Raw genomic sequence first — 14,912 nt, 5'->3', positions numbered from 1 at the left:
TTGACAAATGTAATAATATTCTAATATTTAACCTCCTAGGACATGGCGTCCACATATGTGGACATCACATTTTGGGTTATTTAGACCAAAATACTCAATTTTGCTCTACAAGGGCCTGATATCCTTTTACGAGGACATTATACTACTACAGTTCTATTGAAATTTTAAACGAATATCCTCACATGTGGCTCTTATTTTTCTTAAAAACAAAAATAAGGTAAAAAAAAGATCTGGTAATTCTTTGTTTTTACATTCATATGCCCCAATATGCCCAAATATCAAAGAGAAATTAAAAATGTATGCCGTGGAAGAGTTCGGGTCTTAGGAAGTTAAAGCACACAGTAGTGTTGGTGTCGATACCAATGACGACTAAGATCTCAAAGGGCTAAAGCTGTTATACTCTATGATTCTCTATTCAGAGCAACTTCTTATATACTGGTAGTTTTGACCCTTTTCTCCCTAACTGTGATGCTCTCAGCAGGTTTTGGAGACCCAAACAGAATGTAACCTATGTACAAGAGAATTTACTTTTAATTTATAATTGTATGTTTTAGTACAACATCTGCCACTTTTACCTGCAGTATGCTGCTTATATATGGATAAATATGGTGACATACTTGTGAGTGACAGCAGGATGGATAATTGCATTAATGATGCTGGGCACTGATTGGTGGGTAATTCCTGTGAATAGGGGTGTCAAAACTATGGTCTGACAGCCACAGCCTGATAGATGGTCTAACCTGGCAATCTAAAGGAGCTGGCAAGCTCATTTACACATACAGCCAAGCTAGACTTGGCTGCATGTGTAAATTGCAAAGAAGGATTTCAGGCTTCTAGACCTTGTTGATAGAACAATTGGAGATTATGTATCGGAATTTCAGGAGCAGGACCACGTGTCACGGGTTGCCAGGGCAAGCCGTGTGTGAATTATTTAGGACCCAAGAAGCGGCAGCTCTGGTGCAAGTGAGTTTATTAAACAAATGTAGATACAAACAGAAATGACGAGGGTGAACATGAAACTAAGAAAACCTAAACTGGGAAAAACTAACCAGAAACAGAGATGCAGGGAGGCGCAGGGAACTACACAGGATGACGGACAAAGATGCAGACAAACCAGCAACGAGGACAAGGGAACACACACTATAAATACACACACGAGCAATCAGGGGATGGGAAACAGGAGGGAAACACACCTGGGAGACATCACAGCTGACGAGGCAGGGGAAACGTAAACAGAACGCACTGACATCAGACACAGACCTTCAAAGTAAAACAGGAAACGCATGCACATAATGACACAGACTCAGAGACGCAGACTAAACACAGAGACCTTACTACACTAAAGGGGATACACAAGCAGGGATGACACCAAACAGAGGGAACACAACTAAACCCTGGGAAACCCAAAACAACAGTCATAATACATAAAACTATTAAAAGTAAAAGTACACAACCAAAAACACTGGGTCACAGACCCAGGACCATGACACCACGCCTCCAAACATGCTCCTTCCGGTTGTCATCTATATAGGTTCCCCCACTTCTGCAAGCTGTTCATTCTCTTTACGTGCCCCGCCCTCCCTCCCTCCTTGTTCTCAATTCTTTAACTTCTTCACTCCTATTTAGTACACGGGGATCTGCCAGGGAGCTGTTGCCAGTCCCCTTCGAGGCCTTCCCCAAACCACAGCTCAATTCATTCACCTTTACCTACTAAAACGCTGTCAAACCTAAAATGAGGACGAGGTGAAATTTTTCATCCTGAAAGTTTTGCCGATGACCTGGTTAAGACAGGATTGTGTCATTAACAGAGGTTGTTAAAATTTCACCCAAAAATAAAGCCTGAAGTGTAATCAGTATTAAAAGCATTTTTACTGATAGGTCTTAACTTATACTGATCCAATCCACTGGGGAATACAATAGGATTTATCTGGCCGATGAAGTAAAATTAATTTCATTTTTCTGCCATACAGAGTGTCTTAGCCGTCTAATCTTGGCTAGTTGAGCAGTGTTAACCCTGTGAACTCTGTGAAGCCATCACTGGTAATGACACCAATTCTATCTATCCATTCATTCATTCACTTCTGCTTATCCTTTTCAGGTTCGCGGGGGGTGCTGGAGCCTATACCAGCTGTCATAGGGCGAGAGGCGGGGTACACCCTGGACAGGTCGCCAGTCTGTCGTAGGGCTAACACACAGAGACAGACAACCATTCGCGCTCACATTCACTCCCGCATTCACACCTATGGGCAATTTGGATTAATCGATTAACCTATCCCCACAAACTGCATGTCTTTGGACAGTGGGAGGAAGCCGGAGTACCCGGAGGGAACCCACACAGAAAGACCCCGGCCTGGAAATTGAACTCAGGACCTTCTTGCTGTGCGGCAACAGTGATGACACCATTTCTAACCCTATGTTTTTGGAGAAATATGTAACTGGAGTTAGAGTTGGGATTTTTTGATAATAAAAAATGCAGGTCATGTGATCATTATTAGTTTCCCTCTGATTGCCAAGACTTCTCATAACAGAGAGAACAGAGGGTTATCACCACAGTTAACTGAGCTCATGTTTCCTGTTGTACTAGCTTAAGCTATGTAACTTCATTCTAATTATTAATTACTGAATGACTACTGTTTACCAAAACTTCATGTCCTGTACTGGGGACATAAATATGTGTGTTAGTGTTCTTGATTCATTTTATCTTATCTCAAATATCTTGGTTTCTGCATAAAAATGCAGATGTTGACCTCTGTTATTTCCCCAGTGTCCAGGTAAGGGTAGGAATATAGCTCAACCTGTAAATGGACAGTTATCAAATTAAGTTCAGCTCACCATTAGCAGTTTATATGGATTCATTTACAGCAGGGCTGCCCAATCCCGGTCCTCGAGAGCTACTATCCTGCAGCTTTTAGATGCACCCCTGATTTACAGCATCTTCCCTTATTTTTATACTTGTTGTTCTCTCATCTGTACTTTTGAAATTCCTGTCACACTTAACTCTTCCCCAAAGCATCGACCACACATGATGTTCGATTTGGGCAGCAGCCCTTTTATTTGCCCCACACAAACACACTGAGGTTTTGCTTGTTCAGCCTGGGACACAGACACTACCCTGGTGGCTCGTTGCTCCCTTCTGTGTCTCTGCTCCTCACTGTCAACATCAAACACAACTCAACGCACTGCGTCACCCTTCCTCTGCAGCAGGCCACAGACCATGCCCCCGCCATAATTCCCTTCATTTTTTTCTTTGTTTGGACAAAGTGCTTTTGAGAGATGTCAACATGGCAATAAACTGTGCCAAGCAAGTTGTTAGGGATCCTCTAGGCATCAGAGCCTGGTAAGAATGGATCATATGATCATCTGATGTGATGTGATGGTGCTGCTTCACCAGACTGATGATCCTTGTGTCTGGTTCCAGGTTGGATGACGTGATAACTTTGAGGGTCATGATCTCACAAAGTATTTGGCTGGATGTGGTCTTTAACCAGCACATAGAAACAGGAGGGTGTCATCAACATAATAAAATGCCCCTGTCTTCCTCTGAAGCATTTGGGCTGTTTCTGTGTTTTTGAGCTAACTGGAGTGAAACACACTGAGATACTCAAACTAATAAACTGAATTAAAATCTTGATTTTCAGTTTGTGTTATTTATCGTTTCTAAAATATAACCCTCGATGTCATCATTAATTCATCATCAATTAAAATATGTCATTTTTCATCCCTCCATCTTTGACATTTATCCAGTTCAGGGTGACAGTGGGGCTGGGGTCTATCCCACCTCCCAAAGGGCAGAGTACACCTTGGACAGTTCTCCAATCTGTTGCAGTGCCAATACAGAGAGACCATTCACCTCTGTGGGTAAGAGAGAAGCCACACAGACACAGAGAGAGTATGCAAACTGCACAAAGAATAGCCACAGAGTGGATCTGAACCTAGAACTGTCTCGGTCATGGGTCGGTGACCTAGTGTTTTGAGTTTTGTACTTTTACATTTGATTTTATCATGGTTTATGACTGTTTGTGTTTTGGTTTCTGTCCTAGTATTTCTAGCTCCCTAGTTCTGTAGTACTTCCTGAGTTCTAGTTCTTAGGTTTTGTTATTTGGTTTCTCGGTGTTAACTCTGTGTCTTTCTGTCCCACATTTCAGGTCTCTATATTCTGTCTCCCGAGTCTCTGTTAAGTTTACATGTCTAGAGTTCAGTCTGTGTTTCCTGTTTTACTTTGAAGGTCTGTGTCTCATGTCAGTGTTTCTAGTTTGCTTCCTTTGTCTCATCCTGCCTAATTACTCCCAGCTGTGCTCTCCTTTTGTGTCTCATTGCCCTTGTTATCCCTCAGTGTATTTAAGCCCTGTGTTTCTCTTTGTCAGTGTTGTGTTCTCCCTCATGCTGTGTGTTCCCTTGTGTGCTGCTCTGTGATGTTTAATTTATATTTTCCCAGTCTAGTTTAGTTTTGTATAATTTCCTTGAGTCAGTAAATAAAGCTGTATTTTGAGTTTATTCCCGTGTGTTGTGAGTCCTGCATTTTAGGTCCAATCTCCTGCCTGCCACACAGCAATCCTTGACAAGAACCTTCTTGTTATGAGGTGACAGTGCTAACCACCCTGTGTATGTAATTTTTGTTGTATTAAATTATCCAAGTCTTTAGAGTCAGAGTTCCAAGAAAATAATCCTTCAACTGAATTTTTTTTCAAAAAGTTAATTTTCCTTTTCTCCAAACACTTTGGGTTATCACCAGTATGAAAGCCTGTTTCCACCACTTAAAAAAAAAAAAAAAAGAATTTTGAAATTTCGAGTTAGCGCTGCCAATCAGTAATCTACGTGAATGACGACGTCATTTCCTTGTTACCCCGGAGCTGAAGCCCTCAGCTACAAATGCTACAGCTAAGCTACCGGTATTACAGCCAGTCATGAACGCACAAATTGCTGAATAATTTCAACATGGCTTCACCAATGCTGAAATCCTTGTGTTATTAGCTGAATCACATGGTGTTACTATCAGCAAACGTACTCTCGAAATCTCCAATTTGTTGCGATGCAGTTTACAGTGAGTGTTCCTCTGCGCCATATCCTTCCTAACAAGAAAATGATGTCATTCACATAGATTACTGATTGGCAGAGCTAACTCGAAATTTCGAGTTACTTTTCTCAAAATTTCGAGTTAATAAGTTGAAATTTTGAGTTATGGATACTTTTTTTCTAGTGGCTTAAACGGGCCTCCATACACCAATGATGACTTAATGATTTCTTTTTTAATTCTTTACATTATTTTTCACTGTTTGAGCTATAACTGGGTAACTACATAAATGCTTGTTATTTTTTGAGAAATATCTGGAAATTAGAATAAAATTTGACTTACATTTGGACTGAAATGTGGCAACTTCAAGTTGTATCCATTATTGTGTTCAATTTTAAAAGCATTTTATATTTTAGTCTTTTTTTAGTGCAATATTATATTCATGGTATGATTCATATGGTCCTGTGGTGTAAAATCAATAATAAAGCTTTGTATGCTTTGTTTCTGCCATTAATTAGAACTGCTTTAAAAAAAAAAAAAACTTCCTCAAACATCAGTTTGTCTCACTCTGATTGATCTGCTTTGTTTGTCTGTCTGGAATTTGTAACCATGAACCCACCATTGCTTGCTATTTGCTTTTGCGTGACTCATGCTCAGGTCCTCTTATCTGAACCTAGACAGTTACAACTCAGAAAACTCAGCAACAGCTCTGGACAAATTCAGACCAGCAGAGACACCATGATGAAAAGTCTATTCTTTTTGCTCTTGGTGGCTGTAGCGAACGCTAAACGCTTCCAGCGCTGTGAATGGGCCCACAAGTTGAAGGATAGTGGAATGGACGGCTACCGCGATGTCAGTCTGGCTGACTGTGAGTATGACCTGTCAGACTGCCTGGTCTCACACACAAGAGCTAAATGACTTCACATGTGAATCCCATGCTAGGCACTTTACGATCAGCTTGTTATGATACACACACTATGTGTGTGTGAATGGGTGGATGACTGGATGTGTAAAGCGCTTTGGGGTCCTTAGGGACTAGTAAAGGGCTATACAAATACAGGCCATTTTTACCATACTTGTTACAGCTTGTTACTTTACGTTACGTTCAGTCTGTTGCAAAAACACATCATTTGTTCCCATTTCTTTGGTCGAATTTACAAAAATGCCAGAAATGACCCAATTAGACAGGCATAAAGAAGTGAAAACAAGTCTTATGGATCAGTGTTAATGTAGCTGACCATTAATTTCCATCACAGTTTTCCTCAACAAACTTTTTTCCTAAAAAAATAAATAAAACAATAACTAAATATAAACAAACGAAGGAGGACAAAAACTGTGATGAAATGTACTGACACTTTTGTCAATGAATGAAAATGAGATTAAAAAAAATCTTGGAGATGTTAAATCTTGGAGATATTAAGCAGAACTAATTAAGTTGCATAGAAGTGTGGGACAAGCTTGGAAGTGATCCAATCAGAAGCTATTTCCTTGTGCAGCAAGGTTAGACCAGTGACAGTTTAAAAGTATATTCGTTGGGTTAGACGTGAACGATTGAACTGCCCCTGGAAATGGAGCGGGTTTGGAACGGGCATCCGTAAAACATGGTAGAGGCTTTGTCATGTTTGATGGTACTTTTCTGCATTCATGATTCCATCCATGTTGACAAACTCTCCAACACCACTGAGTTTAATCTGCCATTAAATACCATCTGGAAGAACTCTGATTGGTAAGGCTTCAGTTTTCAGCATGATAATAATCCCAAAAAAACTGCCATTGCACTGAAAGTGTACCTAGTTAGAAAAAAACACAGTGGAACACTATTAGTTTGGTCTTCAAATATGATAAAAATGTGATTCTGATGAGAAAAGTGGATAAATGAGAAAGTGTTGGTTTTAATACCTGACGTTTAGATTTCAGGAGTCCATGTCTCCTGTTTTGTCTGCAGGGGTTTGCCTGACCAAATGGGAGTCAGACTACGACACCATGAAGACGCACCACAACAACGATGGATCCACTGATTTTGGCATCTTTCAGATTAATAATCACTGGTGGTGCAATGACAAAATCATGTCTTTCAGAAATGGATGCCAAATCAATTGCAAGGGTCAGTGATGAGCCAGGTCTTGTTGTGATCTGAATGATACCAAGGTTTAGGATTGGTTCATGGCATGAGGGGTTGTTAGAACTTCATCCAAGCAAAGAACCTAAAGATCTGCATAAAAAGCATTATTACTGAGAAAATCACATCTTCTATCAGTTATTATGCAAAGGTTATATTGGTCCAGCCCACTAGAGATAAAATTTAAGTTTTTCTTTGTACGTCACTGTTTTCCAAGCTTATACAATAAAACGTGTGTCAAAGTGGATGGATTAATACCTTTTCTCCTGTGTTGTACTTGTTTTACCTCAATCACCACATCTTAATTGCCATCATGTATTTACTTTTTTTAATCACAGACCTTTTAAGTGATGATGTCACCGTGGCAATCAACTGCGCCAAACGTGTTGTTACAGACCCCCAAGGCATCGCAGCCTGGTAAGAATGAATGATGTGATTCTAAAAACTGATGGTCCTGCTTTTTCTGGATAGACAGTCATTTGTGAAAGGATTAACTGCGTGTCTGGTTTCAGGTATGGATGGCGTAATCACTGTCAAGGTCGTGATCTCACACCCTATTTGGATGGATGCGGTCTTTAATCAACACATAGAAACAGGAGGGTGTCATCGGCATAATAAAATGTCCCCATTATCTTCTAAAACATTCAAACTGTTTCCATATTTGATTTTAAAGAAGTAAAAACGAACTTAGTTACTAAAACCAATAAATTCAGTTTAAATCTTGACTTTCAGTTTGTGTGGCTTACCATTAGAAGATTGGAACTATGTTTTGTTTTGTTTTTTACATTTCATTGTTCTCCTAACTCTTTACAATTAGGTTGTCTTATTCTAGGCTAGTAACACAGACTGGAAAATTAGCCTTATGAAAACTTAAGTACAGTAGCTTCAGTAGCTTGAATCATTAATCATTCTCTATCTGAGTCTCAGTCTCTCGCATTGTTGTGGAGAAATTTTGGCCCTCTCTTCTTCACAACAGTGCTTCAGTTTATTTAGTTTGTGGGTATTCGTTTATGCACTTAAGGTCCCGCCTTTGAATCAGGTTGGACTTTATCCTGGGCAGTGTAACATGTCAATTCTTTTCTTTTTCAGTCATTCTGTTATAGACTGGGTCAGAGGAGTTCCTGGTTAATTCCATGACTGTAAGTTGTCCTTGTACTGTGGCTGCAAAACAACCCCAAATCGTTACTCTTGTATCACCTTAATTCACGCTTTGTATTAAGTGTTTGCGCCGATGTGCTGTGTTTGGTTTTCATCAAATGTGGTATTATGCAATATGGCCAAACATCTCCACATCTAATCTGTCAAAAGAGCATTGTTCCAAAAGTCTCATAGATGGTTCACATGCAGCTTGGCAAGCCTAAGTAGTGCTGCCATGTTCTTTTTAGAGAGAATGGGCTTTTTGCACTGTCTGACCATGGGATGAATTTAGTGGGGTGTCTAGTACTGGGGATGCTACAGACCAGCAATGTGCAAAAACTTTTGCTTTGACAGAGGTGCTCACAAGAGTCTTGTTTAAGGCCACAAAGCATGTTGGGAAATTCTGTGAAATTTGTGTCCAGAAACACAAATCGTTAGATTAACTGTTGAGACTATTTCACACACTGTTGGGTGAGAAGCAGTTGCACCCTGGATGGGTTGGTGGACTGTAGCAGAGCATGTGCTTAAGCAGCACCTATCAGCTAAAATCTTTAATAAACAACAACAGTTTTTTAAAGATGTTTCCCATGGAAAAGATATATATAAATCTTGTAAAGTTTGTATCTGTCTTGTGTGAAACTTGTATGAAAAGCATACAAGAGTGAAAACAGATATAAGATCCCTAGAAAAATCATATAAATGAAACTTGTATGTTTTGGATACTTCCTAAAACAATGTATGAAAGTGGGCACTTTCATGAGTAAATCATATAAGCCTTATATGATTCACTATATGAAGTAGGCCACATCTGATGCATCTGATAAGTTTTTTATATTTCTTTTCCATATGGGAAACAATTAGTGGATTTGATTATTTGGACCTTGCTCAATATGATGGTTCAAAATCAGATTTCACAAACCTATAGTGGAATACTTTCTTCTTTTCCGTCTACAGTCTGCAGATGCAGTCAGTAGCGATTTTTGATACGGGCGACACAGGCGGTTGCCCGGGGCGGCATCGTGGTGGGGGCGGCATCACGGGCATCGGCAGAAAAAAAAATTGCTCGTACTCATGCTGCCCCGACGTCATGCCAGCGCATACTAGGGATGGCATAGGCACCGATCAGTTTTCTATCGCTCATTTGCTGGGAGTAAGGGCGCCCTAGTTTGCGAGGTGCGCCTGCTGCTTGCGGCACAGAGAGGAGAGGGCGGGGCGGCGGGGGATTCTCTGGCTGGCTGGAGCAGCGTCTAATAACCAACTCGCAAAATAAAACAAAATAAAAACAAAACAACAAACACGAAAACACCAGACATTATGATACAGACTTATAATTTGTACCAATGTTTTTCCGAAATTTTATACGTGAAAAGTGAGCACGAGAGCCCTCGGTGCGCCTGCTTGCTGGTGAAGTCAAAGTAAACTTTATTCTCATCTATGCTACATACAGTCCAGTATAGGGCTTTGGAGCGTGATGTCACGGGAGGGAGGCCACGCCCCCTCTCGCCATGACAGTAGGCCAGACAAAACACACGGAAGCATCAGCTATGGTTCATACGCACTGTGTTGTCGGTTGCAACGGTAGATCACACGATAGGGAAGGCAAGAAGCTGGAAAATGGGCTCTCTTTTCATTGTTTCCCCTCCTGGAGGCAACGGGAGGGATCTCATGTATCCGATAATACTAAACGAAGACGTCAGGCTTGGATTGCAGCGGTCAGACGAGCGGATATCAAGTTCTCTGCCATCCCCAAACGAGAGCAATTGCCCACCTGAGAATTCATGTTGAGCGAGTAATAGGTAGTTTGCGTAACAAATTCAAAATGCTACACACTACAATGCCAATCCGATTACTCACATCATGTGAGAGTGAAGACAGCACTGATTGATAAGATTGTTAAGGTGTGCTGTGTTTTGGTGAATATGTGCCCCTTGGTCAAACCAGGGCCAAATGAAACTTGCTCTTGTTGAATATTCATAAAACTGCTGTGTTGCATTTACAGTTCATTGTAAAGAATTGTACTTTCTATAAAGTGGTTTCAATGAAACAGAAAGAAAAGTATGTTTATTTTTTTTAAATTCAAGATCTATTCACATGTACTTAGCAAGTACATACACATGAAATGCAAACTATTTACATGGCAACACACAGCTGGCATCAATCATGAATCGTTCATCTAGAGCAAATTTTGGGGCAGCTGCTGAGGAGAAGTCAATGTTATGTGCAACCTCTGGCTGTATCTTGGTCATATGGTGAACGTACTCACAACGTGGAGGCTTAAAAACGGCCAAATCTTGTACCCAACAGTTTGTGAATCAGATGTGCGCCTCCAGGGATTTATAATTACGAAAATGATTTCCCCTATGCGCTGACTCCACAGACAAGGTACGCGAAGATATCGGGATAGGACAACGGTGGTAGGCTGTCTGGGTTTCTACTCCACTGCCTTATTTCATACGGGTCCACATTACCGATGCACGCTATTTTTTCCACGTACCGTCTCTTGGCGTCTGGGCGCAATCGGTCACGATACAGCCCTTTGTCTTTTGCGCTGACTTTAAGCATGGTTTTGGCAGTACAGCTTCCAACACTGTGTTTGTTTTGATTTGTTGCCTTCTGACATGGCACATCCCATCCCACAATGCACTACGGCATGACGTCAACTCCAAAGCCCTATATAGAGAGACGAGACGACGAGGCTCCAGTTACAGCAGTGCAAGTAAACAAACAATAAATATAAGAAGAGTAAGAAAATAAATATACACTTTAGGACCAGGGGTAAAGGGATCAGAGGGACTGTTCACCCAGGGCGCCAAACAGGCTAGGAAACCGCCACTGGATGCAGTCTTGCCATTTCAACCAATCTGCTTTTCAAAAGTTTTTTTAAAGTTGCAGTAAAAGTCATTGAAAAGATGAATCCCTAACAAGAAAATAGCAGTTTCACAGTGCTGAAGACTAAACCCAGAGTATTTTAAACATGTGACAGCCAGTTAGCATGTATTGAAAACACATTGGCTTCACTCATTTCAGAAATGCTTGGCTAACAAATACACATGACACTGAATTTATCATGTTGTTTATGTCAAAGCTCTGTAGCGGAAGGAGATTTAGGCACCTTGAGAAGACTAGTGTTGTGATTGGGCACTATGCAAACAAAACTGAATTGAACTGAATTGGAATGGATGGATAATTGAAAACCATAATAGGCCAAAAGACTTTTGAAATTGTTTTAATGCACTCTGCTGCTGCTCATTTGCTTTCCCATAAAGTACACTTAGGCTGTGTGTGTTGTGATGGAAACAATCAGATGTGACATCCAGAAATAACCAGAACAAACGCCGACTGCACAAACACGCACACACAAGCTTGTGTTTGTATTGATATAATGGATTCTCTAACCCCTAACCCTATATCCTTAAAGCCGCTCTCATGAATATTCATACATTAAAAACACAAACAATTAATTTGTGTATGTGAAAGGGGTCGCTCGTGGTGACAAATACCCTGATAATTATGCTCTGCAGCTCTCCTCGGCACTGGAGCCTTTTTCTTCTGCTTGTTATTAATTTTATCTTTTTGTTGCTTTAATTCCAGAGGAAACAGCTGGTTAAAGACTGAAAATGCTGATGAACCCACTGCACGCTCATAGATTCAGTTTTATGTTCAGATTCATGAAATATGCAACATGAAAGCTGCAACTTCTCTCCTGTTTATCTTACACTTCTGACTGTTAACATGCAAGAGGAGGAGGGTGACATTTTAAAAACAGGACACAATCGAGTACTTTTATCCGCAAACTGTGCAGAATGTTTTTTTTTCCATACATCCATCCATGTATTTTCTTCCACTTATCCGGGGCTGGGTCGCGGGAGCAGCAGCCTAACCAGGGAAGCCCAGACCTCTCTCTCCCCAGCAACTTCCTCCAGCTTGTCTGGGAGAACAACAAGGCGTTCCCAGGCCGGCCGAGAGATATAATCTCTCCAGCATGTCCTGGATCTGCTCCGGGGTCTCCTCCCACCGGGACATGCCTGGAACACCTCACCCAGAGGCATCGTTATCAGATGCCTGAACCACCTCAACTGGCTCCTTTCGGTGTGGAGGAGCAGCAGCTCTTTTCTGGCCAAACTCCTCGTCCTTTGAAGGAAGCCCATTTCCGCCACTTGTATCCACAATCTCGTTCTTTCAGTCACTACCCACAGCTCATGACCACAGGTGAGGGTAGGGATGCAGAATGACCAATAAATTGAGAGCTTTGCTTATACACTCAGCTCTCTCTTCAACGCGATGGACCGGTATAGCGTCCGCATCACTGCAGCCGCAGCATCAATCTGTCGATTTCCCGCTCCCTTCTCCCATCACTCATAAACAAGACCCCGAGATAGTTGAACTTCTCCACTTGGGGCAGGAATTCGTTCCTGACCTGGAGTGTGCACTCCACCCTTTTTCCGGCTGAGGACCATGGCCTCAGATTTGGAAGTGCTAATTCTCATTCCTATCGCTTCACACTCGGCTGTAAACTGCTCCAGTGCAAGCTGGAGGCCATTACCTGATGAAGCCAACAGAACCACAACTTCCACAAAAAGATGAGATGAGATTCTGAGACAAGAAAGTGACAGCCTTCTGCCACCTGGCTACGCCTAGAAATTCTGTCCATAAAAATTACCAACAGAATCGATGACAAAGGTAACTCCAAACTCCTCCCACACCAGGGTTTTTCCGTCAGCCACTGCCTGAGCCGCGTTCCGCTTGGTCTGTCAGTACCTATCAGCTGCCTCCGAAGTCCCACAGGCTAACCAAGCCCGATAGGGCTCCTTCTTCAACCTGGTAGCTCCCTTCAACTTTGGTGTCCACCATTTGGTTCAGGGGTTATCACCACAACAGGCACCAACCACCTTGCGGCTGCAGCTCAGTGCAACGGCTTTGGCAATGGAGGTGCTGAACATGGTTCATTCAGACTCAATGGCCCCAGTCTCCCTCGGAATGGTGTTAAAGCTCTGCTGAGGGTCTGCATTGAAGATCTCGTGAACCAGGGCCTCTGCCAGGCGTTCCCAGTGCACAGTCACTTTCCAAGTCTGTCCTGCATCTTCCCCCGCTACCTGATCCTGACAGCTCAGTCGCTCTCTTTACACAAGTGTCCAGAAGATATGGCCGCAGGTCTGGCGATACGATTAGAAAATTGATCACTGACCTGCGGCCAGGAATGTCCTAGTGCCACGTGCACTTATGGACTCTCTTATGTTCAAACATGGTATTTGTTATGGACAAACTGTGGTTTGCACAGAAGTCCAACAACAAAACACTGTGGACTTCAGATCCTGGAGGACGTTCCTCCCAATCACGCCCCTCCAGGTCTCACTGTCGTTGCCCACATAAGCATAGAAGTCTCCCAGTAGGATAACAGAGTGTCCAGGTGGAGCACTCTCAAGCACTCCACCCAGGGACTCCAAGAAGACTGGGTACTCTGACCCACCACTTGATGCATAAGCGCAGACGACAGTCAGGACCCGTTCCCCAACCCAAAGGCGCAGGGAACAAAACTCTCGTCCACCAGGAAAAACCCCAACAGGCAGCAAGCCGAGGGAATACTAGGATACCCACTCCCGCCACCTCTCACCAAGGGCAAAGAGTTCATCATTAAGTATTTGCTCTACATTGATTCCATGTATTCAAAGTGAAGATTTTCCACTTTTAAAGAGTAAAAATTTCATATTTGTTATCTGGAAAGGCCAGTGATGGTTTGAATCATTTTGAGGCTCTCACCAGAGACCAGAGTACCTTTATGGAACAGATATTTATACTACTAGGATGTGCTGTAGGTATGAACATGAGACCGGACATTTACAGCACACAGCATTTCCCTCTCAAACATAAAAAAAGCTTAACACATCCTCTTTGGATGTGTTAAGCTTTTTCTATTTATGATATGAAGTTTTCATGCTCTCATATTCTTCAAGAGCCCCCTCAAAGACAGAGACTTTTCACAACCTCTCACTGTGCTGTAAGCATCTCTGACTGAAGTGTTCTTGTGCCTGAATAGAAGCAAAGGTCTGCAGCTAGCTTCCTACACATGTAGGAAGCTTTCACAGCAGCAGCACAGTAATGCTCATGGTTTTAAAGTGGCATGCTCACAGTTGTAAAGTTTGAGCATAAATCCAGATTTATCACCTGAAATCATCATTACTGGTGCTGCTTCCTGCCTCCAGTCAAACCTCAGCTGCTGTTTTCTCATGCGGAGCACGGACGGAGCTGCTGTTACAGGATGGAAGCAGGAATCCCTGAACGAGGCAGAGGGAGAGAGGAGCATCTGGCACAGAAGCAGGATTTTAAATGTGTGGTTGCAGTGATCAGAAACCGGCATCATGGAGCCATTAGCAGATGCAAATGAGGCCAGAACTGGCAGGCTGGTTTGTCTCACTCTGTCTTTAACACACAAACACCACGAACACCAATACAATCACACACAGACTCCAACATCTGGACTGGGAGCAGTTTGTGCCAAATGTCTGACAGAACAAACTACCCGCTGATTACTTAACTTTTCTTTGAGCTCCAACAATGACTTCTCATCCCAGGTTTTTCCTCATAATTTATTTGCAGGAGCCTCCTGGCGGCTGTACCTTGATTTATCTGCCACAGCAATAAGCACCA

At 42.2% G+C, this 14,912-nt stretch overlaps 1 protein-coding gene across 1 annotated transcript; it reads left to right on the top strand.

The window, feature by feature from the left end:
* Window positions 1-5,650: 5,650 nt before the first annotated feature.
* LOC146628585 (lysozyme C-like) lies at window positions 5,651-7,850 on the top strand. The gene is made up of 4 exons (XM_085357930.1): window positions 5,651-5,879; window positions 6,957-7,115; window positions 7,469-7,547; window positions 7,643-7,850. The coding sequence occupies exons 1-4, from the start codon at window positions 5,750-5,752 to the stop codon at window positions 7,707-7,709; spliced, it is 435 nt and encodes a 144-aa protein (XP_085214056.1). The 5' UTR covers window positions 5,651-5,749; the 3' UTR covers window positions 7,710-7,850.
* The last annotated feature ends 7,062 nt before the right edge of the window (window positions 7,851-14,912 follow it).

The sequence above is a fragment of the Diplotaxodon limnothrissa genome, linkage group LG7 (genome assembly GCF_057381915.1).
Source record: "Diplotaxodon limnothrissa isolate DT_005_m linkage group LG7, D_limnothrissa_male_GT1.1, whole genome shotgun sequence".
Taxonomy (NCBI): Eukaryota; Metazoa; Chordata; class Actinopteri; order Cichliformes; family Cichlidae; genus Diplotaxodon; species Diplotaxodon limnothrissa.
The sequence above is the reverse complement of the archived record's forward strand: the minus strand, read 5'-3'. Positions and strand labels throughout refer to the sequence as shown.

Coding starts and splice junctions, on each gene's coding strand:
- LOC146628585 (XM_085357930.1), top strand. CDS start 5,750: ATGATGAAAAGTCTATTCTTTTTGCTCTTGGTGGCTGTAGCGAACGCT. Junction 7,116..7,468: donor ATGCCAAATCAATTGCAAGG/GTCAGTGATGAG, acceptor TTTTAATCACAG/ACCTTTTAAGTGATGATGTC. Junction 7,548..7,642: donor CCCCAAGGCATCGCAGCCTG/GTAAGAATGAAT, acceptor GTCTGGTTTCAG/GTATGGATGGCGTAATCACT.